Genomic DNA, 26,941 nt, shown 5'->3' with positions numbered 1-26,941 from the left:
CTAATAGTAGGGAGAGAAAACAAGCACACCATCTATCACAGAAAAAGGAAAGGATATCATTGAACTCTTAAAGTAAAATAAATTAATAAAAATAAAGTTAAACATAAACACGTTTTTGATGAATGTGGCCTAAGTGGCATCCAGCAGAGAAGGGTAACGAAATGAACCATTATGATTAAAACGTAATTTGTGATTGGAAAACTTAACGAGGATTACTTCTCTCAACAGAGAGTGGCTCTTAAAAATGCATTACGAGAGACCAGTGCATTATTAATACTATACAAGCAGATACTCATGTAGCCTACTTTTTCATTTCAAAACAGAAACCTCCTCCTATATGGAAGCATATGGGTAGCAATATTCTATTTGAAATGTAATATGCAAAATGACAATGCAATATGTCAAATGACAATGCATTTCTGTATTTAAATTTACATTTTCCATTACATTTGTGCAACGTTTGGTGCAAAATGAAAATTATAATTCAATTATAAAATTTACATTTGCCATTTCATACACTAGGTTTAATATGCAAATTGAATACATATTTTAACACTTTGAAATGAAAATGAAAATGTATTACAGAAATGATTAGATATGTTTAATATATTCAAGCAAAATCTGTAGCAAAATGATCATTAGGGGCCAAGCACCGAAGGTGTTCCCGTTCTTATTCTTCTTCTTCCGCTCTGGGAGTCTATGGCAGCCCATAGAACCGCTTGCGGGAAAGTTATGAAATTTGTTACACTGATAGAGGACAGTCCAATCTGTCACCACAGCAAATTTGGTGTTTTAAAACCAATCCCTCTAGCGCCACCAACTGTCCAAAGTTGCACTCATGTTTATGCTAATAACTTTTGAACCGTAAGGCCTATCAACAAAACCTACTTTTTCGAAATCCTCCTAGGCCGTTGCTCCGATTTTCACGAAAATTGAAACAGATCATCTCCAGACCACCTACTGAAAAAATTCCAAAAAGGCTAATCACTTTTGAATAAATCTGTCTATTGAAATGCCACTGGTCTCAATAGATTCCTTGGGTCAAGCCGAGAACATAGATACCAAGTTTTCCTTATTTGGCCGAACTTCCTGTCCGCCATCTTGATTTTCATTCAAAATCTACTTTTTCGAACTCCTCCTAGACCGTTTGTCAGATTTTCACCATAATCGAATCGTATCATCTCCAGACTGTGCCGACTAAAAGTTATGGATTTCGTGTCAATAGACAAAACCGTTTTCTTATAGCGCCGCAGCAAAGGGCTTCTATTCAGGCTTTATCTCTGCAATGCCTTGACATATTGACACCAATCCTTTGTATGTGTCATTGTCACTTCACTCTGACCACATCACATCAGTTTTGTAACTGCGCCACCTATTGGTCAAAAGTGGTAATCAATTAAATCATATTTTTTATTATTGTTTATATGATTTTTCAGCCATTTTGCCTAAAATCCTTAGTTTAAATCCAATTTAAATGTCTTTAACTGCTCATTGTTGCAGTTGGTCTGACACTTTCAGCCATGTCTTGTCGTCTTATTCTGCTTGGCCCCGATAATTGCTGCTTGCAGCTATATTTTAAATGTTTTTTTTCTTAATTGCATTTACACTCACAGTTAAGACACTTGCGATTGCATTTTCTTTAAATGTCCTGCAATGAATGTAGCAAAATTCAATGTGCAAATTGAGAATGCATTCCGAGCCCTCCCACCCTGTCAATCACTGCGTGAAGTTGGCCCCGCCCCCAACCCAATGCAAAACGTCGCCAAAAAGGCTCATTCTTTTTTACTTTGTTTGTGAAGGTTTGTGCTGTACTTTTTTTTTTTTTTTTTTTGCTGCTTCAGTTTTTTTTATATTAAAATAATATTTATAGGTCATTCTGAGGTCACCCAGCCCCCCACATGTTCCAAATAAAATAGTCTCGTTCGTTTGTAACGGTTAAAGTTTTGGTTGTGCTGCTTCGGTTTTTAAGATATTAGACATTTAATTACAGGTGATGACGTCACCAGCCCCCCGACCTTCTCCACATTCACCCAGAATAGTCAAGTTTGTTTGTGTTTCGTTTGTGCCGGTAAAAGTTTAGTTTGTTCTGGTTCGGTTTTTAAAATATTAGACCGAATTATAGACGATGACGTCACCATCCCCCGACCTGTTCCAAATTCACCCAAAATTGGCTCAATTGTTTGTGCTTCGTTTGTGCCGGTAAACGTTTATTTTGTGCTGCTTTGATATTAAAATAATATGTATTGGTCATTCTGAGGTCACTCAGCCCCCCAAATGCTCCAAATTCACACAAAATAGTCTCGTTTGTTTGTTTTGTACCGGTAAAAAAAAAATTGTGCAGCTTCGTTTTTTTAAATATTAGACACTGAATTATAGACGATGATGTCGCCAGCCCCCGACCTGCTCCACATTCACCCAAAAAAGGCTAGTCCTCTATGAATTTGACCTGTCAGATTCCGTGACCCTACTGTACCTATTGATTCATCAAAATCTGATCAATATGCTTAATAAAATAGAAATGGGAGATGGTCATACATCACATGAGTCACTTTATTGAAATAAAGAGTGGTCACAATTTTCGGTAGCTATGTCATATTCTGTAATCTCAGAGTAATAGGCCTATGCATTTGTAAGGAAAAACTGTAGGATCTCTAACATTATTGGGTAATTATAGTTAATAGTAATAAGAATAAAGATAAGCATATGTATCAGACAATGAGAATATTTTATACCAAACAAAACCATCATTAACACAGTCCAGCATCAGACAACAACATGCAACAAGCATAATGTTGACACCAAACGGGTGTCGACGCCTGATAAGGCAGAAAATGATCCCAGACGTTCCAACATCATACTGGTTCTATCACCAGATGCGTAATAATCTTCGGAAACACTACCATTTCTCTGTTCACGCTCCACTTCGTCTGCCAGTAAATTTAACACTCGTATCAGCTCTGCCGCCGCCGTGTTTCATTCCAACACCTCAAAACACGTAACACATAGCCTATGTTTTCCTGTTGCCTGGGGACGTGATCGGCTCGGAATGCATGTTCAATTTGCACATTGAATTTTGCTACATTCATTGCGGGACATTTAAAGAAAATGCAATCGCAAGTGTCTTAAATGTGAGTGTAAATGCAATTAATAAAAATAACATTTAAATGATCATTTTGCTACAGTTTTTGCTTGAACATATTAAACATATCTAATCATTTCTGTAATACATTTTAATTTCGCAACTTATAAAGCGTTAAAATATGTATTCAATTTAGCAGCCATATCACCCTGTAGCCCAAGACTGGTTGCCCACTGAAGCTAAGCAGGGCTGAGCCTGGTTAGTACCTGGATGGGAGACCTCCTGGGAAAACCAGGTTGCTGCTGGAAGAGGTGTTAGTGAGGCCAGCAGGGGGTGCTCACCCTGTGGTCTGTGTGGGTCCTAATGCCCCAGTATAGTGACGGGGACACTATACTGCCAAAAGAGCACCGTCCTTCGGATGAGACGTAAAACCGAGGTCCTGACTCTCTGTGGTCATTAAAAATCCCAGGATGTCCTTAGAAAAAGAGTAGGGGTGTAACCCCGGCATCCTGGCCAAATCTGCCCCTTGGCCTCTGTCCATCATGGCCTCCTAATCATCCCCATACACTGATTGGCTTCATCACTGTCTCCTCTCCACCAGTAAGCTGGTGTGTGGTGGGCGTTCTGGCGCAATATGGCTGCCGTCGCATCATCCAAGTGGATGCTGCACATTGGTGGTGGTTGAGGAGATTCCCCCCTTCCATATGTAAAGCGCTTTGAGGTCTCAGAAAAAGCGCTATATAAAAATGTAACAAATTATTATTATTATTATATTAAAACTAGTGTTATGAAATGGCAAATGTAAATTATATAATTGATTTTTCATTTTCATTTTGCACAAATGTAATGGAAAATGTCAATTTAAATACAGAAATACATTGCCATTTTACATATTGCATTTCAAATTGAATATTGCTACCCATATGCTTCCATACTCCTATGTGCGTTTGAATGGTTAATTAGTTCAAGCTCACCAATTAAAGAATTGAAACAAAATTCCCATTACTGTTGCAAGCTTTTATGAAAATCGCAATAACGCTGTCAATAAAGGCATCCGCCACCCTTAGACGTTTTCACACCTTGTGTTACAGCATCGGAATTTTGAACTCGAAGTACTCAATAATGAAGGGAACAAACCAGTCAAGACAACTTACAGGAATATTTATTTATGGCAATCCGTGTTTACTTATAAATACGTCCTCGGAAAATATTCTCGATTGATGCGCATAGGTGCACATAATTAATTTTGTATATAATTAAACGAAGGTTGCATTATTTAACACAATGAATGAGTGAATCTTTGCTAACCTACAGATATATTCTGTGATATTTTACAAACATTCAACAGAACAGTTTAGCTAACTGATCATACATCTGACCCTCGGCTCCTCTGATTATGTCTTCGGGAAATGAGACGTGGAAACTCTGACCCCTTTTTTTAATAAGATGCGGCATCCCTCAGAGGACGAGAGTCCCACATATCTCATCCCCAGATGTTTGTCACAGACTGAATATTTTTAAAAGCTCAGAGCCTTTCCTGAACTCCAATGGGAAGCAAAAAAGAGAAGAAGTACAAAAATTTGAAGGGAGGAAGGAAATAAAAACTAAGTCTTTCTCTCATGCCCCTTTGAAGTGGGGCGTCATGCGTAGCTGGCACGGTTGGGTAAGAAACGGGCCGTATTGCTCAGGAGACTAAAATCTTTCCCCTCAAGACGTTGTCTGAAGTGTTTCGCCATAAATTGGCCCACCTAGCTTTGAGGATTTTCCTTTGTCCCTTTCATGTTTGTTCGTTCTTGCGGGATGGCAGCCGACAGTGGAGGTTATAGACGTGAAGTTTGGAGTAGAGGACGAAAGAGACGTGTGATCTGGGAATAGCAGACGGACAGTTCAATCCCAGGAATCTCATTTTTTTGACCAGTTAGAGGACGGGCTTCCAGTCCGCTGTACAAAGAACTGGTGCTGGGATCTCATTTCTCACTTCTTTGTACTGTGTTCCTGTCTGTTGTCATTCTCAGAGGACTGAGGAATGAAAGTAGGAGTAAAAGCGAAATTCAGGAAATAAAGCTATTTAGTGGATCTCAAGAGACCTGCATCAAGTTAAACACCTATAATTGCTGTTCATTGGGGAAATAGTTTATGTAAGGTATAGTTCCCATCATGCACTTCACTGTCTGTTTTCTCCCACACAGGAGTGGTTTTCCATTACCGCGCACCCCACGACCGCTACGCGTTGACCTTTTCGGACGCCAAGAGAGTTTGTCTGGAGAACTCTGCGAACATCGCCACGCCGGCCCAGCTGCAGGCCACTTTTAATGACGGATACGACAACTGCGATGCCGGTTGGCTGTCGGACCAGAGTGTGAGGTCAGAATGACATTAGTCAGTTATTTTGTGAACCAGAATCGGAAACGTGCATGTATATTAAGTAGCCCATTTACAGTGCTATGCATAAGTTTAGACACCCATGCTAAAGTTGACTAAAAAGAGGAATAAAAAATCAGCTTTTGGAAATTGAACTTAATGCCTTAATTAAAAAAATTAGGAAAAATCCAACCTTTAAGGACACCAATTTTCTTTGTGAATGAATAATGTATCGTAAATAAATAAATGTTCTTCCTTAAAATACAGGGTGCATAAGTCTGGACACCCCTATGTTAAATTCCCATAGAGGCAGGCAGATTTTTATTTTTAAAGGCCAGTTACTTCATGGATCCAGGATACTATGCATCCTGATAAAGTTCCCTTGGCCTTTGGAATTAAAATAGCCCCACATCATCACATAGCCTTCACCATACCTAGAGATTGGCATGGTTTTATTTCAGTTAGCCTAATAGCTGGTTTGATTTGCATTGAGAGATGATCTTATGGAAAGTACTCCATGCCAATCTCTAGGTATGGTGAAGGCTATGTGATGATGTGGGGCTATTTTTATTTCAATTTCCAAAAGATGATTTTTTATTCCTCTTTTTAGTCAACTTTAGCATGGGGGTCTAAACTTATGCATAGCACTGTATGACGTCTTTGAACATGTTTGTGTAATTGCGTTCTAAATCACAAAGTTTATATATTTATCTAATTATTTATTTTAACATGGCAATTTTATTGAATATTTCTATACTTTATTACATTTTATTTTTAACTTTACAGGCATTCAGTATTTTATTATTTATTATGGTTGCAAATGAACAATGACAAAAAAGAATACAGGTTGGTTACAGACAGGGTTTGATATTAACACCCGCCAACTTGCCAAACGCGGTTGGATTTTAGCAGTGGCGTGTAACACAGTCAATACATATAGTACATATACAATACATATCGATACTGAAATATCTGAAACTTTCCAAAAGGCTGCTCATTTTCCACAGAATAGATAAACAATACCAGCTGCGCTTTCTCGCTTTCTCACTCTCTCATCTCTCCGACAGTAAGTTGACACACAAAAACGCCTCCTCGCACTCACTCAGTTTTTTTTTTTGCTACGGATGAATATTGTTTGTGTTACAGGACTTGAATTTCGGCATGGGATTGCAAGTTTTTTTTATCATTCCCGCAGATTTTTTGGTCACGCCCAGAGTGCGCGCACATAAAGCAACCTCTTTTAGAACTAAATTGGGTTCTTTTCGCTGATTATTGCGCTTAAACAATCAAATACACACAAATGCCGAACACACAGAAAGAAAACGCGTGTGTAACAGTATAATGGATCCGTGTGTCAGGTCTACAGGTCTACAAGTTTCAACTTTGCTGACCAGATTCAGAAACATGCACATATTTGGCAGCAAAGAAGTCTTTGAACATGTTTATATAATTCTGTTCCCCAGTGAATCTCTTAATCTTCCTTTTAATTTCGCTTCTAAAACTATCACTTTGTAGATCAGAACATGTTAGACAAAAAATTTAGCTAAATTGGTCCCCTTGCATGAAACAGAATAATGCAACTTTCTTCCGAAGGGATCCTGGGCTCAAAGTGATTTAATAATCAGCCGTTCTAATTAATCGTAATCTCTATTATTTATTGACTGTATTCCAGCCCCGTTTCTTCAGGCTTGCCACTTCTCTATGGCTGAACGTCAGACAGCTATTGATTTCAACATTCATATCTACCGCATATTGTCAGCTCGTAATTGAGGCGCGAAGCCTGGCCCTCACCGCATAAAAGCGTGAGCGAGCTTTTCCCTCCCTGCCTGGAAGAGCTCTAATTGGGCCATCTCCAGAGAAGCTTGGCTACACATCAGTGAAGACGCAAACGCGCAATTAGCGCAAGCGTATGGAGACATCAGAGATCTCTAGACTGGGATGGAAAATATGCGGGCTGTTTTAATGGTTTTATATAACTGAGTTCAATATTTGGGCTGCGCAAGAACCCCCAATGCTATTTCTCTTCGGAAACCCTGGAGTGCCGTGTATAATCTCTTAATCAGAGTTTAGCCGGCACCCCTGCGCCTTCCAAATCGATGCGCTTTCGAGTAATTGCACAGTTTATCTTACTCACTCCTCCCCTCCTTGGAAATAATTCCTGGTTTATTTTGGCTCTCTACCCAGGTATCCCATCCAGTCCCCTCGGCCTGGCTGCTACGGCGACAGGGAGGACTCACCTGGCGTGAGGAACTACGGCAGCCGAGCCCCCGATGAGATGTTTGATGTGTACTGCTTTGCCAACAGCCTGCAAGGTACCACAGATGCTTTCAGTTACAGCTTAGTCATCCAAAAACTGTGTCTTTTAAATGTCCTCATGAGCCTCAGACGTCGTAGATGCATGTACCTGCTTGTGTCTCAATTCCCAGAACATCTAAGTAGGTCACCATCCTTTCAGCTCAGCCCCACGGTTTATGCCATAACTTTTTTAAAGTGCACATCCATGTGTTTCAGGCAGGAATGACAGTCCTGCCTCATGCAGTGAAGTATTATTCCAAATTGTCTTAAAAGTTTAATGCCTGGCATATTCACTATTTTTTTATTTTTAAATTGATAAAATATTAAAACAATTATATTTTATTTATTTGTTTGTTTGTTTGTTTGTCCATCCATCCACCCACACATCGGGAGAATAGAAATAATTTAGTTTTGTCCTTGTATATTACTTCTAACTTGTGGTGATTATTTTTTATTTATTTAATACAATCTAGTTTAGAATAAGGAAGAGAAGAAAGAAAATACAATTTCAAGAGTGGTACAAGTATAGAAGATAGATTGTATAAAAAGTATATCATATAAAGTTTTAAAAAGACATTCAAGGTTTTTCAAACTTTGCTAGTGTTTCAAAGTAACAACTTTGCTATCGTGAAAATAATTCAACATTCCCTTAAATGCTTTCCCTTAAAAGCACTTCGGTATTCAACTTCACACCAGAAATGTTTTTGTATCCATAGTAAAATAAATTAATCAAATAAGTGAACAATACTCTGTCTTTTCTAAATTTTTGCGATCACCTGTGTTAATGGGTATTGTATTAATGGATTATGTAAACAATTTTATGAATTTACAACCAAATTTAGTTTATTTATAAGGTTTATTTATTGTTCTCATGTTGCAAACAGCAGCATTCTTATGGGGAATTAGCACTCATACATAGCATGTGCTCTTCGTCTTTCCTCTCTCTCCAGGTGAAGTATACCACACCAGTGTGCTGGAGAAGTTGAGCCTGGCATCTGCATCCACTCACTGCCACACTCTGGGAGCTCAACTTGCGACAGTCGGGCAGCTTTACCTGGCCTGGCAGGGTGGCCTAGACCGCTGCGACCCCGGTTGGCTGGCCGACGGCAGCGTGCGTTACCCCATCAACTTGCCCCGGCGTAACTGCGGAGGGGATGAACCAGGAGTACGGACCGTTTACCACAACCCCAACCGTACCGGCTTCCCAGACACTACCGATCTCTTTGACGCCTACTGCTATCAAGGTTTGTTGAACTAGTGGGCTTTCTCTGTTTCTGTACAGGCATATAATCATACAAACGTCTTTTTCTTTTCGTTTTTTTTTTTTCCTCAATTATGAGTTGAAGCAATTTTCTTTTCCCACTTTAAAAGTTTCATAAAGAATTCTCTTACATCTGGTAGATATAATTTTGATAACATATTTCAGAATAATTTATACCCCGTAACATCAAGAGTTTGAAAAAGCATATGAAAAAAAGTATAACATGAGGATTAGGTTAAATTCATTTCACGGACTTCCGTACGAATATCTGCTTTGTAGTTATTTTCTGTCAGTGCCGCCATTAACGAGACTATCTTACTCTTTCAGAGAAGAATTTCGAAGAGCAGGCTGCGATACTCCACAAGACGCTAGAGAACTCCACTCTGAACTCTTCAAGCGAAGAAGAGGTGCAGCTCCAAAGAAATGGAGTCTTCCCCGAACCTTCAACTTGGACCGGTTTGGTTGATCTCGAGAAGGAAGATTATAAGTCCATCATAAACAACGAATCTTCGGAAATCTCAGAGGAGCATGTTGTAATCCATCTTGGACCTGAAGAAAGGTCTGTAGACTGGGAAGACGATCCCAAAGATCCTGTGGAGAAGCAGGAGAACCTTCAAGGAGGTTCTGCGAAAGAGGAGACTGATGATCCCGATGGTCCCTATGTATCTCCTGACCCATCCTCAACTACTCCTTCCTCGTCTACGCAAGCTCAGACCAGCAACAGCGTCATTTCCAACTTTGTGAACACAATCATGAAGCCATTTAGGTACTGGACCGGGACGGGAGTGCCTCAGATACCAGCCACAGAGTCCAGCCTCTACAGAGGAACCTCAGAAACAGTCCCACCTGCCAGGACGAAGCCAAGTAGAGGGAAAACAACCAAAGGAGGTGCTGAAAATGCCATTGTGGAGCCAAATACTAAGGGACTTTCATATAACCCTTCCTCATCAGATCTAGAAGAAGAGCTCTTGGAACAGGAGAAGGAGGTGGTCCTAGTGGCTGCACAGCAGGAGAGAAAGAGTCCAAGCAATTCTCATATGGATCATCCATATTCACAGACCTTCACAGACAGTTCCATTGAACCATCCAAAGGTATGACAGGCTCAAGCAGAATTTAAGCACAAGAGTTTAAGCATATACAATTATTCAAGACTATGCAGTTTCTCTTCTTAAAGGAACACTCCACTCCATGTTATTCCCTTAACTAAGACGAGTTGATACATACCTCTCTCGTCTCAGTGCGTGCACTTAATCGCTCTGCACTTAAACTTAGCCCAGTTCATTCATTGGGATCCAAACAGAGATGAAGTTTGAAGCGACCAAACACCTCCACGTTTTCCCTATTTAAATACAGTTACACGAGTAGTTACTCGACCAAGTATGGTGACACAAAATAAAACGTGGCGCTTTTCTAAGCGGGTAAAAAGGATAACTATAATGTATGGCGGAATAGCACTTGGGAGCACTTCGACTCGGCGCAGTAAAAAGTCACGCCTGAAAAATCCTCTCTCCCTCTCACTTCTGTCATTAGAACCAACGTGACTTTTAACTGCGCTGAGTCGAAGTGCTCCCAAGTGCAATTAAGCCATCTCTGTTTGGTCCCTAATGAATGAACTGGGCTAAGCTAAGTGCTATCAAAGTGTCGCCGCGCGCCAGAGCGATTGAGTGCACGCACTGAGACGAGTCATGTTACACCCCTTCTGAGATCCCTACATTGGTTACCGGTTCAGCATAGAATTGAATATAAAATTCTATTACTGGTGTACAAATCACTAAATAATCTTGCACCATTATACCTGTCGGACCTACTTCACCTATATACCCCGAAGCGAGGGCTTAGATCGGAAAACAAATTCCTCCTTCAGATTCCCAGAACCCGCTTGAAAAACAGGGGAAATAGAGCGTTTGAAGTGGCGGGCCCCACGTTGTGGAACAAACTCCCAATCCAAATTAAAATGGCTTCCACTTTATCTGAGTTTAAATCTGCTCTGAAAACTCATCTGTTTGATTCAGCTTTTAATATGTAATTGGATTTTTGTATTTATTGATTACAAGTGATCATTGATTGTTTTATTGTGTATTTGATCGTAATTATTGTACAGCACTTTGGTCGGTTGACAGCCGGTAGTAAATGTGCTCTATAAATAAACGGAACTTGAACTTGAACTTGAACTTGAGAGAGGTATGTATCAACTCGTCTTAGTTAAGGGAATAACATAGTTTAATGTGAAAAAACGGTGGAGTGTTCCTTTAATTAAAGTTTGTCTAAGGTGATGCATGTGCTTAATTTACTTAAAGTCAGGCTTTTTTACATTTTGTATTATTTTAAACTTGTATTATATAGAACTGGGTGATGTGAAACTACTAAAGTGTGAGTTTCTTCTATTGTTGAATTTCAGCCAAGAGGTCAATCTGATTTTTAGGTCCTCTGTCGGTCATTGGGGGTATAAGTGTGTTTCTTCAACTTTATGCCCCATTGGTTGATTTTTATTAAAAGTACATAGACTTTTCAAAAGACTTGTTTAAATTGATTTTGTTTAGCTTTTTTCCAGTTGCAAATTTTCAATCTTAAAATATGAAAATCCATCATAATTAATGATTACATGTGTAACAATCTGATAATCCAAACAAAAATTTAAATAAACACCAACTAGAATATTTATTGTGTTAATTTAATTTTATATAATTTTTTTTCTCCATTTTAAATGATGTCTATCACTCATTTGTGGTATAATTTCCTATACAAAGAACAAATTTGTTAATAGTTGAAGAAACACCCTAGCCTGGCTCCGCCATCCTACGGACTTCTGCTCAATTTTAATTTTCCTTCAGTACTCCGTCTGGGTTTGCGGTATATTCTTAGGTTTTCTCCAGCCAAATTTTTACCGGAACAATGACGTTGAGGTCGTGTGCTAGTTTGAGTTGTAGGGTTACGTCACGACCAAACGTTCGCGATTGGTTATGGCAGATCCAGAGTGGCTCTGGGCAGATCCAATTGTTTTAAACTTCAACAGAGTACTTCAAGGAAGTTAACGCTTGTCAATGGAGAGTGGCCAGACTCTCTGTACAAATGAAATGTACGAGAGTCTGGTAGGACCAGGCTAGAAACACCCATGAACAATAAGTTAAGACAACATATGCTTTTACATTGCTTTTACTCATCAAAATAAGTCAGTTTAATGTTTAATTTAAGTTGAAATGACTTAAACATCCGGGTACACATTTCATTATTGAATGGACTGTTCTTCTAACCCTCAAATATGGCGTCCACTTGGTCCAAAAATGCCCTCAGCATACTACAGGATATGTCCTACAACAACTTGCATTGTTTCTGAAGAAAAACAATATAGCAGCAAAAGGTTCTTTAGGCGCAGGCCGTCGAAGAGGAAGGTTGCCGACACAACTCGTTCTCTGGAATACGAGAGTGGGAGGGTCACTGTAAAGGTCACAGTGCTGAGATGTATTCCTGCTTCCTGCTATAGGGCTTTTAATGGATATCAATGTCTGTCATATCTCTGCCAAGTAAAGCTGCATAGTAGGAGAAAGCAAAATGGGATCCAACCTCTGAAAATTTAGACCGCTACGAGCCTTAGGCTGGGATTGAAGCATGTCTAACTGGTGTGGTTTTAGTGCGATAGGTTTTTGGCAGCGGTCTGTTCTCAGGGTATCATCAGTACAAATATCCTCCCCGCGAACCAAATTCAACAGGGAACATTAATGTTTAATGCAGGGTGAAAATCCAGCTTTAGTCAGCATGCATTATTTACTTCCGAATCTAATTAATGTGCTTTGGCCAAAACCGCAGGCACCGCCACAAACTCCAAGTCTCTCCCAATTATACGAGGCGTGATCATCGTCAGGGACGAATAGTGTGTGCGAAAAGACACTCTAGACTGAATCTGGCTGCTTCTTTTCGTTTTTTTCTCCAGCAGAGGTCATTTAGCAGAGTTCAGATTCACTGGCTATTTCACCCTTCGCTGCATGCTTCTCCGTCTCTCCCCTTGTTTAGAGTTGCACTACATGGAGGCTGTAGAGCGCTCAGAAAATCCAGTCGTCTTTTAAAGTCGTCGCCCATGTGCCTTGAGTTCCAAAATAAATTGAATGCGGATAAAGCTGTGCTATGAAGAAATTCTGAAATGCATACATCCCATAGACCAATGTGTTTTATGTCTCATAATTGGGACTTTTTGTCTTTACAGTTCAGACTTTATATCTCACAACTGCAACATTCTATCTCCTAATTGTGAATTTTTGTCTTATAATTTGAACTTTATACCTCCCAATTGCAACTTTTTCTCACAACTGCTACTCTATCTCACCATTGGGATTTTTTTTCCCCAGTTGCAACTTTACATCTCCAAATTGGGACTTTCCTCCCAATTGGGACTTTTTATCTCCCAATTATGACTTTTTCTACTAATTGTGACTTTACATCTCTTAAATGTGACTTTGTATCTCAAAATTGGGACATTCATTTCTCACAATTACAACTATAGCTCACAGTTATGACTTTTTCACATAACTAGGAATGTATATCACAATGCAACTAAATCATTCAATTGTGACTAAAAATCACCTTGAAAATGTCTCAATGTCTCAAAAATGGCTATGAAAAGAGAAGTTAGTTCTGTGAAAGTCTATTGTAGAATTTCTTTTGTGGGTGCCACTTGGTTTGATCTCAATTACAAGTCCAAATATTATTTGGGGCCACTGTATATGGGTAATTGTCCAATTGTTAAATCCAGTTTTAATGGAAGACTCTATTTAAGTAACTGCTTTTATACATCACTTGGACATGTTTGATATCATCACAATCGTGTGACGGCAGAGAGTAATCAGTTATTCATATCATTAATTGCTCAATTACTTGGTTATGTAAATTGCACCACGTCCATGTGAGCCTGCAACAGCAGAGTCCTGAATAATTCATTATCATTTAATATTTCATGTTGTGTACCAAACATATGGTCTGTGAATATCTATTCTCATGGCATAAATGCTATACGCTGCTTGTTGCCTTTAAGGCAAATCATGTTACCCAAGCAGATCTCTGAATTATCCATGCACTAGTTTTAAAGTAAATACTAAAAGGGATAGTTCACTCAAAAATGAAAATTTTTGAAGAGTGTAACCAGATATTTGTCGGTAGCCATTGACTTCAATATTACTATTTTTCCTACTATGGAAGTCAATGGCTACCGTCAACTGTCTGGTTACCAACGCATTCTTCAAAATATCTTCTTTTGTGTTCAGCAGAAGAGAGAAACTCATTCAGGTTTGGAACAATTTGAGTGTGAGTAAATGATGACAACATTTTCCTTTTTCGGTGAACTACACCTTTAAGTTAACCGAATATCTCTTCCACGCAGCAGTGACTTAATAATAATAATAATAAGGAGTCAAGTGCTTACGACATTTTTACTTTATTGCACACTTCATGACGTAAATCAATATCTTTTTGAACATAATGATTTGGGTCTTATTTTGTCTAGATTTACTGTTAGAAAGCATTGGCACTGGACAGGTGCATGATGTATGAGTCCTTTGTGCCGGGGCAACATAAAGAGAAAAAGCCTTATCACCTGGATTGCTTTCAAAACGAATGTACTTTTCATCCCCATTTCAGCCGGGAGTCAAATGTTGCCCTCTGGGAAGAAAATAAAGGTCATTTTAGCTACACTTATAGTTCATTTTTCCTTTGAAACAGGGGTTTGATTAAAAGATAGATGTGTTGAGACCAATAGATTAATTGCTGGATATCTCCAGGGCATTGACGGAAAAATAATGACAGTTCTATATCGAGCTGCACGCATTAAAGTTAATTACCATAGTTCCGGGGTGGGAGTTAGCATATTTTGCCCACTAATTAAACATACATTTAAATGAAACGATCTCCTCCCTAGCTGCATTAATCACATTGTCTTGTCATCCCTGCAGGAGGAATTGGATCAGGAATGGCAGACCCGACTCTTTCTTCAAGTCCTTTGGCATCTAAAAGCTTCAGTTCAATGAGGAGCAGTCAACAAATTTGGCCGCTAAAGTCCTTGAAAGTCGCCCCAAGCAATAATAGGCATTTCACAACTCAAACAAGCAGTCCAATGGAAGCCAAAAGAGCCGGTTTGGAGATCATGACCATTCCTTTCTCCAGGAACAACCCTGAGAACTTCTCCGGGGAAGGGAAAGATTTGATTGAGGACAGTTATCCTATTCCCAAAGGTCCTCTGCCGTCATTATCTGCAGAGGAAGAGAAAGATGCAGAGGGAAGTGGAGGGAAAGACTTACCATTCACCCATAACAGCCAAATGAAAGGATCCGATGACCACGGCGTCCCGGTGGAGACCACTGTCAAATGGCAGCTTATGAGTCTCCAGGCGACTCAACCTACTGGTGCATCCAGTTCTTCTGAACCCAAGCACGTGGAACCGGCCAGCACAGTTGAGGAAGCCAGGGGGGAAATTGCGTATGTCCATTGGCCCATTGAAAAACGCAAAAACAATCCCTCGAACAAAGTCAATGTGCCTTTCGTTAAACGAAAACAAGACGTAGAGTTGACCAGGGCACCGGAAGTACACACTTACAACATGCCCACCACACCGAGCCCTGTCGTTCCCAGCAAGGACAAGCTAGCAATTACGTCAACTGCTGGGATCACCCCTTCCCAGTCTGGAGAAGAAACGACTACCGAAGACATTTTGTGTACTCCGGATCCAGCTGTTTCCAGCACGTGGTTACCTGTGGTTCAAGAGGAAGTAGATTCGTCACAACCACCAGTTCCTACGGTACCAACGACCCAAGCTGGACCTGCGGTTCAGCCGACAAGTCCAGATCTAAACAATTCTTCCCATCAGGCTGAGTCCAGGTCTGGAGGTTCGGAGTCGTTTGTGTCGGCTCATGGCTGGACAACATCCAGACTGGTTCCTATGGAGGAACCTTCATCCCAGACCACAGGAAGTCCAGAGAAAGACACCACAAACACAACTGTCGCTGGGTGGGAAAACAGCCCCTCCAGAAGTTCAGGTAAATCAGTCTTCAGTTGTGTTCTGTTGATGGAAGTGCAGAATCTAAATGAATGAAATTTTATAAGGTTTATTTGTTTTATCTTTTGTTCTTTCATTCTTTTATTTCCATTCTACTTTCATCGTTTGTTTTTCTTTTGCTCATTGTTTTCTGTTCATTCTTTGTTTTGCTTGTTCTTTCTTTTCTCACTTGTTTCTTTCTACCATTCTTTCTTTCCCATTGCCTTTCTTTTTTAGTTTATTCCTTCCTTTTGTTCATTTACTTTTTTGTTTTAGTTTTTGAAACCCTTTCACCCTTTTTTGCTCTTTCATGTTTCATTTTTTCTTACATTCATTATTTTCCTCTTTCTTTCTTATGTTCTTTCTTTTGCTCATTCTTTTGTCTTGTTTTTCGCTTTCCTTCCATTCTTTGCTCATTCTTTCTTTTGTTCATTATTTCATCCCTTATAACATTATTTTTTTCACCCTTTTTCTCTTTTGCACTTACATTCTTGATTTGATCTATTCTCTCTGACTTTCATTCATTCTTCTTTGTTTCTTTTTGGTTGTTCTTTCTTTCTTCAATTCCTTCTTCCATCATTTATTTCACTCTATATTTCTTTTCTTTCTTTTTTTCATTGGGCCATTCTTTATTTTGCTGTTCTCTCTTTAGTCTTTCACTTTTTATTAAATTCTTTCTTTTCCCCTTTCATTGTTTTCCATTATTTTGTTTTTCATTTTTGTTTTTTGTTTGTTTCTCCTCTTGCTAGTTTGCTATTTCTTCCTTTTGTTGATAAAATCTTTTTGTTCTTTTCTTCTATTCTTTCCATCATTCGTCCATACTTTCTTTTGCTCTTTATTTTTCTCTTTTGTTCTTTTTTTCTTTGCGTGGTAAACAAACAGATTTTTTTTTTTGCAGATTGCAAAGAAGTAAATTGCAGCAGCCTCAGAGTAATTAAAGGGTTTGGGCCAGTGCAATTAGATAGTCTCGGTAAGGCAGAGATCTTAGTCTAAAACAAATCAATGTTGACAGAAGCCAGTAGATGTGTTCAGTAATTGACTCCAGTCTCACTCGAGACTATATGCATGTTTAAAATGGTGCTCTGTACATAAGATCAACCTCCCCTTGTTCAAATTGATTTTCTTAGGGTGGAAGTTTCAAGGGTCTAACACCCCAGAAACACTCTTCAGCAAACAAAGTAAGGATCTTGAAAGCAGCTCTAGTAGGGCTCTGGCATGGAATGAATATTAACAGACAAATACAAAAGAATGAATCTGTTAACCCGACCGTACATTTTGCAGCTTTTTATGCAACATTTTACAGTATGAAACAACAAAAGGTTTTTCAAGCTCAGATTTTGTATGTCTGTTAAAAAAAGAAAGAAATCAGTGCTTTGAATGTTAAGCATATAAAAATGTGAGCAACTTTGGATTGCATGGCAACAGACATGACAAAAAAAACTGAAGCTCCGCTCCAACTAATAGTCAGTTTTCAACTGACAGTGCAGCTCAGAAAGAAACTAGCATTTGAGTGGATTTTTGCCAGAGGATTTCTTCACAAAAACCCGGTTGCTTTTGAGCTCAGAGAGCAAAGAGTCCTGTTTGTCCTCCTTTTCCTGCAGCGCAGGTGGAAGTTCATAAGCCTTTTTAATCAATGATCTGCCGGTAGAGAGGCTGCTGTTCTCTGCCTCTCCCCCGAGGCCTTTTAGGCGTCAGAGAAGTGGTTTTTGAAAAATAGCCGCCGTCACGGCAGTCATAACACCAACACCAGCACCAGACCGGCCTGCCCTTAATTAGGGAATCACGTCGCTCTGTGATAAGACGAGGAGGTGCTGTGACTTTGCTGTTCCATCACTCTCGCTGACACGGCTTGGAGCTGTTTGCACATGGAAACAGACGTGTTCATCTGTCTTTGGGCAGCAGTCTACAGACTCACACACACATGCTACATACGCGCTTACAGACCCACACTATTTTATTCTGCGGGTTAAAAGTTTTACTGTGGATTTTTATTTATTTGAAATAAAATATATATATTTTTTTTTTATTAAATTAAATTAAATTAAATTTATTTAATTCATATTTTGGAAACAGACATATTCATATTTGTGGGACAGACAGGGGCACTTAACAACCTCAAACACAAATACTATATACACTCTTAAGGCCCGTTCACATCAAAGAAAATAACTATAACAATAAGAATATGGTTCTAGAAACTGATCTGAATATAAAAGAATAGCAGAGTTGTTGTACACACCACACTGTAAAAATGTATATGATCAGTAAGTTATGACAACATATATTTTTACATTGCTATAACTCATCAAAATAAGATAAGAATAAGATATAACATTATACAAGATTCAACTCTTTTTTTTTAAGTCATTTTAATGTAATTTAAGTTGACATTACTTAAACATCCAATTTGATTGTACTTAAACATTTAAGGCAGCAATTTTTAATCTACCGTGCACAATTATAACGATAATGGCACAGAGAAACGATATTGCTAATGAACCAGACTTTAAAGTGACAGACGACATTACTGCAGCACGCTTATAATAAACAGTATGATATTGTCCGCTTTATTATTTGACCAAATGATATAGTGTAATACATTTTATTTGTTATTTTAAATCAAATTATTGTAATTTAACATTTATTTTGCTGAAATTTAATATTTCATTTTCATAAAGCATGATGTAAAATTTAATTAGTTTGATTAATTAATTCTTTTATTGTTTTGTGGCTTCTCATTTATTAGATTTCACATATACCACATACTTAATTCTTTTATAATATATTCTGAACAAAACTTGCATTCTGTTCACTGCCAGACTCTAAAATATAAAGGGGTTTGGACGGACAACATGAAAGCCTTTGAGTTATTATCCTCCAGCTCCTTAAGATGAATCACCCTGCCTACAAGGTAATACACATTGAATATATGATCACTGTAGTAAATTCAGTGAGGAAAAGTTTCTTAAACGTCATCTTTATTAACTCACAGTTAGCATGGGGAAAAGTCCCGCCCTACTTTTTTGCCCTCATTAAATATTCTGTTTTCAGAACACATTATGTTCCCATAATGCCACAGTAGTGCGCTGCATGTATGAATCTGGCTTTAATAACTTGTGAGTTACTCACACTAGCCCTGAAAGCGAGTTCAGGGAAGATAATGATTGCATCAGAGGCGAGGAAGCTAGAACGGCTGCTTCCAATGTAGCTTTCAGTCTCCATGGAAGCCATGCGTGCTGCGTTCGGGCTTTGATCATGTGAGCGCCGAGCGCTACTACTGTTTGTCGACAAGCTAACAGTTGTACTTGCAGCTAACTGAGCTGCCAGGCTCTCTCCTGGTGAACATCACCCCCTCCTTCAGATGGTTTGTTTACTGTCTCACCGCCCACACGATCCACTGGGTGGTCTTATGTTTAAGGAAACATGATGTTTGTTATATATGTGTGCACTAAAGCGGCTGTAAACTTTGAAATGCCAGCTCTCAGAGCGCTTATTTTTTAAGATACTAATTTAAGGACAGGGAAGAAAATGTTTCTGTCATCTGTTTATAGTTTTTTATTTATTTTTGTGCCATTTGTGTCTTTATAAGATAGTACAGACTAGGTGAGATGAGAAAAAGAGCAGGAATAAGATTGGGACTCGAACCTGCATCATTTGCAACAGAACTAAGGCTCTAAATGTGCGCCATACCACTACACCATGGCTCTGACAGGTTTCTTGCTTTTTTAGTGGTGGTGTTTGAATTGGATAAATTAGAAACCACCGATCAGTGCTCAGAAATGACACCTTAGCAACTATTGCTGCGGTAATCTATGTTACCGGTGTTTCATGGTGTTCGGCCGTACACGATTACATGACCTGCCCACCATCGGTTTGTTTGTTTTATAGAAATAAAAACCATTTAGTTCAGTTTAGTTCAGTACGACTGACACCTATTGAATAGTATAGGGTGACCATATTTTAGTTTTCAGAAAACAGGACGGGGGCGTGGTTGATGGACGGGGGGCGTGGTCTGGGAGGCGTGGTTAAGGGGTTGGGGGCGTGGTTGGGGTGAATGCATAAAAAAATACTTGACAAATGAATTCACAACTTTGCAACTATGTTATTGTACTTTAATACATAAAGTAATACATCCTTTCCATTCAATGTTTGGACCGAAACAATAGAATAGGCCTACTATTAAAAAAAAAGTTTAGCTTTTAACACCTTTTACATGACACTATTTCTTTTCATGGTCATAGGTTAAAAATCTACCACTAAAATAAAAAATCTACTACACTATTTCAGTATAAAAAAAAAAAAAAAAATTACAATCCTCCTGATGTTCTCTTGTAGCCTATAATTTCTTTATGTGGGCTTCTAGATCGCTAGCATCTTTATTTGACACTGACACGTACGTGCCAGCTTTGCAGTTCAAGCATTCTGGTTTACACGGATCCCGACCGAAACAAAACCACGGGAATTTTCTCTGTAAATCATCTGTGAATTTACATTTCGGCTTTTTTTTTTAACGCTGTTAGCTACTTACATATAAACTGAAGCGTCGACCGTCGAGTCCTGGTCAAGTCACGCTGCTAAAATTGAAATTCTGTGTCTGTGAACGTAAAGTCCGCCTACTTTGATTTGATTGGTCATTTCAAATATTCTGATATTGACGAGCAGTGTGACAGACCAATGAGGCTGAGGTGAACAGTGAACACACACACACACACACGCACAGGCCTCTGTATTCTGAGTCTGACGTGCGCTCTGCTTGCCGCTGCGGATTGAATTTGAGGAACGCGCTGATTATAAGCCGAAGTCGGTTTCATATGTTTTTTGTGCAAAGGCAAGCATGTATTTAAAGTACACGCTTAATGGCCCAATGAAAAATAATGAAAACCAGGACATTTTCACCACTTTACAAAAAACAGACAGGACGGCCAGGACAGGACGTGAAAACAGGACATGTCCTGGGAAAACAGGACGGTTGGTCACCCTAGAATAGTAGGCTACAACACAAGTTAGTATAGAAGAATACACGTCATCAGCATGCGCTAGTGGTAAACAAATAGAGCAAGTTGAATCGCACTTTGGCAATTGTGGTTTTTATGTGCACTGAGAAAGAGGAGAATATGGACACGGTTATGGCTAGGGAAAAGAGGCCAACTTAGCAAGACAATTTTGAAAATGGAGTTTAAGGTAATAGTTTTAAGTTTCTGGTAAGTTCAATACGCCATTTCATGTTGCATTTTAATTGGCTAGTCAGTAGACTAGGGAGATGATCATGCTAAATTTCTGACGCTGTCAGAAAATTATCACAGGCTATCTTTGGTCGCAAGCCTGTGACAACAGCCGTCTTTGAACCTCTCTCACTGTATGGCGCAGGACCACCGTTTAGGAGCCACGACCACAGAAATTCGCCTGGGACAGCCCAAAATCATTCAATGTGAACTGGGCAAAAGGATAGCGAGCACACATTCAAAAGCAGTTTCAATACCCTGCATTTTGATAGCAGCTCCCAATATGTGTGTGTGCGTGATCGCGTTTTCGAAAACAACCCCCCTCCCCACCCCCCACGGTGTTATCCATAGCCGCTTTCCGACCAAGTAGTTACAGGAACTTAGTTCTAGGAACTGTCCACTTCTAAACAGTTCTATGAACGACTCTCCCCCAAACTCAGTTTTGCTGTTTGCGTTCGCACTGGCCAAGTGGCCATAGGAACTGGTAGGAGGGGTAAGGGAGTGACGCAAGCACGGCGACTTTTATTTTGACGGAGCGACGGGACCTTTATTTTGACGGCGCTGAGAACGCCAGAGCAAACAATGCTCGCATTCTCTGTGTTTATTAGTTAGCAATCTGTCTAACAGTACTGTTTAATATGTTATTAGATAGAACTGTTATAGAAAGTAGACAGTATATGAAAAAAAGGTTATTAGCCTATGCCGTGTGGTTGATGTCCAGTGTTGCTAGCTGGGCAGATAAACATAATCATGTTTGACTTGGTCCCCTCAAAGTTGCGTTGGATTTTCTCTTCAGCATAAAGGTTTAGAGGCCCATCTATCACTGTTTTCCATGTTTGTATCTAGTTTCTGGAGTAAATATATAGGCTATAATCTGTGTGTTTACATTCTAGCTGTTGAAATGGCGGGTGCTGGTGTTCCGCGTGCGTTCGGTCAATCAGCGTACACTAACGTCACGGGTAGTTCCTATAGTGCTGGTTTAGACCCTACTCTGAAGTAGGAACTAAATTAGTTCCTCCAAATGGAGTTCCTAGAACTAAAATCGTTCCTAGTTCCTGCGGTGCGAACACGCCGACATCCGGGTACTTTAGCCAATAGTTCTAGGAACTGTGAAAAGGTTCCTCCGGTCGGAAAGCGGCTAATAATACCAGTGTCGTCGCAAGTTCATTAGCAACCATGTTGCTTGCTTACTAGTTTAAAGCTTGTTTGCATGTACTGCATCGTGTTATTTTGGTATTATTGAGATACTATTATAGTTTTTTATTAATATTTAGAAGTTTTGGTAACACTTTATTTTGATGTTTCCCCTTAAGCCGCTTTCCGACCAAGTAGTTACAGGAACTTAGTTCTAGGAACTGTCCACTTCTAAACAGTTCTATGAACTACTCTCCCCCAAACTCGGTTTCGCTGTTTGCGTTCGCACTGGCCAAGTGGCCATATGAACTGGTAGGAGGGGTAAGGGAGTGACGCAAGCACGCTGACTTTTATTTTGACGGCGCGACGGACCTTTTTTTTGTCGGTGCTGAGAACGCCAGAGCAAACAATGCTCGCATTCTCTGTGTTTATTAGTTAGCAATCTGTCTAACAGTACTGTTTAACATGTTATTAGATAGAACTGTTATAGAAAGTAGACAGTATATGAAAAAAAGGTTATTAGCCTATGCCGTGTGGTTGATGTCCAGTGTTGCTAGCTGGGCAGATAAACATAATCATGTTTGACTTGGTCCCCTCAAAGTTGCGTTGGATTTTCTCTTCAGCATAAAGGTTTAGAGGCCCATCTATCACTGTTTTCCATGTTTGTATCTAGTTTCTGGAGTAAATATATAGGCTATAATCTGTGTGTTTACATTCTAGCTGTTGAAATGGCGGGTGCTGGTGTTCCGCGTGCGTTCGGTCAATCAGCGTACACTAACGTCACGGGTAGTTCCTATAGTGCTGGTTTAGACCCTACTCTGAAGTAGGAACTAAATTAGTTCCTCCAAATGGAGTTCCTAGAACTAAAATCGTTCCTAGTTCCTGCGGTGCGAACACGCCGACATCCGGGTACTTTAGCCAATAGTTCTAGGAACTGTGAAAAGGTTCCTCCGGTCGGAAAGCGGCTAATAATACCAGTGTCGTCGCAAGTTCATTAGCAACCATGTTGCTTGCTTACTAGTTTAAAGCTTGTTTGCATGTACTGCATCGTGTTATTTTGGTATTATTGAGATACTATTATAGTTTTTTATTAATATTTAGAAGTTTTGGTAACACTTTATTTTGATGTTTCCCCTTAAGCCGCTTTCCGACCAAGTAGTTACAGGAACTTAGTTCTAGGAACTGTCCACTTCTAAACAGTTCTATGAACTACTCTCCCCCAAACTCGGTTTCGCTGTTTGCGTTCGCACTGGCCAAGTGGCCATATGAACTGGTAGGAGGGGTAAGGGAGTGACGCAAGCACGCTGACTTTTATTTTGATGGCGCGACGGACCTTTTTTTTGTCAGTGCTGAGAACGCCAGAGCAAACAATGCTCGCATTCTCTGTGTTTATTAGTTAGCAATCTGTCTAACAGTACTGTTTAACATGTTATTAGATAGAACTGTTATAGAAAGTAGACAGTATATGAAAAAAAAGGTTATTAGCCTATGCCGTGTGGTTGATGTCCAGTGTTGCTAGCTGAGCAGAAATACATAATCATGTTTGACTTGGTCCCCTCAAAGTTGCGTTGGATTTTCTCTTCAGCATAAAGGTTTAGAGACCCATCTATCACTGTTTTCCATGTTTGTGTAGTTAGTTTCTGGAGTAAATATATAGGCTATAATCTGTGTGTTTACATTCTAGCTGTTTTAAAAATGGCGGGTGCTGGTGCTCCGCGTGCGTTCGGTCATCAGCGTACACTAACGTCACGGATAGTTCCTATAGTGCTGGTTTAGACCCTACTCTGAAGTAGGAACTAAATTAGTTCCTCCAAATGGAGTTCCTAGAACTAAAATCGTTCCTAGTTCCTGCGGTGCGAACACGCCGACATCCGGGTACTTTAGCCAATAGTTCTAGGAACTGTGAAAAGGTTCCTCCGGTCGGAAAGCGGCTAATAATACCAGTGTCGTCGCAAGTTCATTAGCAACCATGTTGCTTACTAGTTTAAAGCTTGTTTGCATGTACTGCATTGTGTTATTTTGGTATTATTGAGATACTATTATAGTTTTTTATTAATATTTAGAAGTTTTGGTAACACTTTATTTTGATGTTTCCCCTTAGACATTGTGTTGGCAATGAGTAACTTTGCAACTGTTAGTAGAGTATTAGTAGACTTTTAGAGTTCGGGTTAGTACAATAATTTGACATGTACTTGCAAAGTTCCTAATAGTCAACAGAATGTCTAAAGTTTGTCAATGTCTAACATAACCGAAATGTTCATTTTTATATTTCCCATTTTCATTTTAGTTAAAAGTTGTGTTTTTGTCATTTTTACTTTTTTTAAATGTCTATATAGTTTTTATTATTTATTTCAGTTTTAGTTTGAGTTACTTTAATACATTAAGTTAAACTAAGTGAACGTTTATTTTATTTCAAGCAACAGTTTTTAGTTAACTATAAAAACCCTGATATTAAACTCCTCTTTCTGTCATAAGCTATTTTGTAAACTCAAAATCATCTTCCATCATCCCATCCTCAGTGTTTTCATAAACATAGTGCGAGTTCTGCCAGGTCGGAAATTGAACCAAAAGCCTGATGTTCCTGATATCTAACGGCTTCATTGTCACGCCGCTGACCTGGATTGAGTCTGGAACACTGTGATGAAGTATCCTCTTCTATCTGATTATACGTGCTGCTTCAGGTTCCCTGCCGACTGGGCTGTATCTTGCCGGAACTGAATAGACCAGACAGCTCCGACTCCCTCCACACCCCACTGAGATGCTTATTTTAGCAACATGGCATTGTATTCTCCCCTATCACTTTGAGAAAAAAAAAAGTGTTTCAGCATTTAATGTGCTTTATAATGTACATGCACGCAGACAAGCCGTCATGCAGTGTTAAAATTTGCTTTCTATTTTTGTTGTTTGTTTTAAGTGCGTCTTTGCGGGCAAAATCCAGTCATTTGAATAGGAATCTATGTGATCAGGAATTTCGCAATGGACTCAAGTTGTTCACATGGATTTGCCACATATACCTACAGAAAGCTGCTTGATTTGAAAGTGATTTCTGTGTGAGCCGTGATCACATCTCTACACTATTGACTATAGACAATGGACCTTTTTTCTCCCGCAAAATTTCACTAATGTAATCTTCTGATGACAATCAAATTTGCTTTAGTTAGTATTTTGTCAATTCAAATTCATTATTCTTGGTTAGTTTTACTCTGACTAAAATGGCATTTTGTCAACAGTATTTTTAAAGTTAAAACCATTTAATTATCGCCACATTTGTTTCTGTACAGTTTTTGTCGTTGTTGTTTTAAGCTATGGTCACATATACTGCTGTTCTGCGAACTTTCGTGGGCAAAACCCAAAAATGTCATAATTTTTCACGGTTTCCTTCATTATATTATATTTCCCCAGATTTCACAACGGATTTCACAACCAATCCAAGTTGGTCATATGGATTTGTCGCATTGACCAACAAAAAGCTGCTTGGTTTGAAAGTGAGTTTAAATTTTTGTGGCCGAAATCCAGCAATTTCAATATGAATCCACGCGATCAGGAATTTTGCGTGATAATTCGATTTCCCCACGTGGATTCACCGTGATGACCATCAAAAAGCTGCTTGGTTCAAGAAGCAGCACATTACTCATCAATTGAGTTGTCAGTCCCATTAATAACTGAACTCAGTATGTACATGGTCGGATGAATCACTCAGAAGAGCATTTCAATAGTAGTTTAATAGCAGTGAATGAGGACACACTTGATACAAGCTTCAATCAACTTCATTTCAAGCGTGCAGATGCGTTTTGTGCATAAACAACAGCAGCTTTAACAGAATACTCCTCAGATACAAACTCAGTGACATCAAATTATGTTCAGCAGGGCACATCAGCCAAGACAAGCAGGAGATGGAATGGGAAAAATGAAAGAAAGAGAGAAGAGCCACAAACAATAAGGACTGTTGATGTGCCTAGCAGCCTGAAGCCTACAGCATGGAGAGAAGCTTCAACCATTAACTGTGTGTCAGATTCTCCAGGCACTAACAATAGCACAGATACTCTTCACTCTCTCTCTCTCTCTCTCTCTCTCTCTCTCGCTCTCATATCCCCTTGTTTCTTCTATATTTCATATTCATAGGGAGATGAAATCAGCTCTTGTCCCTTGCACCAAACTCTTGCATATCAGTGTTTAGTTTTAGCATCAACCCTATTAATAGGGATGTTTAATGTGAGATTTTGAGTTATTTATGCAAATCTCAGGATGCGCGTGACACCGACAGACTTTAATCTTTTAAAGGTACGTCAAGACGGGGATATTATTGGAACGGCGAGGTGTTTAATGTCAGGATTATTTTAGGATTCTCATTGCCAGGATGAAGTTTAGTGCCTTTCTAGCTGAAATCTGACCTCGAATTGTAGGTTTCAAGTGTTTGAGGATTATGTGCCCGTAAGCGCTTTGAATTGTCTCTTTTGAAGAATCGTGTTTCTTGACTACTTGGGGTCTAAAAAAAGATTTTTGAAACCGCTCGCAGGTAAAATCCAAGAAATAAGAGAACATCATGCTGTTTTGACATAGTGTCAACTGTTAT

General features: G+C 39.3%; 1 protein-coding gene across 1 annotated transcript in view; it reads left to right on the top strand.

Annotated features, from left to right (window-relative positions):
- Positions 1–26,941, top strand: part of ncanb (neurocan b) — a 128,442-nt gene that overhangs the window by 46,169 nt on the left and 55,332 nt on the right. Inside the window, exons 4-8 of the mRNA XM_084416784.1 lie at positions 5,269–5,443; positions 7,625–7,752; positions 8,686–8,979; positions 9,324–10,088; positions 14,934–16,013. Coding sequence (XP_084272910.1) covers positions 5,269–5,443; positions 7,625–7,752; positions 8,686–8,979; positions 9,324–10,088; positions 14,934–16,013 — 2,442 coding nt within the window. The remainder of the gene's footprint in view (positions 1–5,268; positions 5,444–7,624; positions 7,753–8,685; positions 8,980–9,323; positions 10,089–14,933; positions 16,014–26,941) is intronic.

Source organism: Rutilus rutilus (assembly GCF_951802725.1).
Source record: "Rutilus rutilus genome assembly, chromosome: 8".
In the NCBI taxonomy this organism is placed as follows: Eukaryota; Metazoa; Chordata; class Actinopteri; order Cypriniformes; family Leuciscidae; genus Rutilus; species Rutilus rutilus.
Note: the sequence above shows the minus strand (reverse complement) of the source record. Positions and strands in the feature narration are given on the sequence as shown.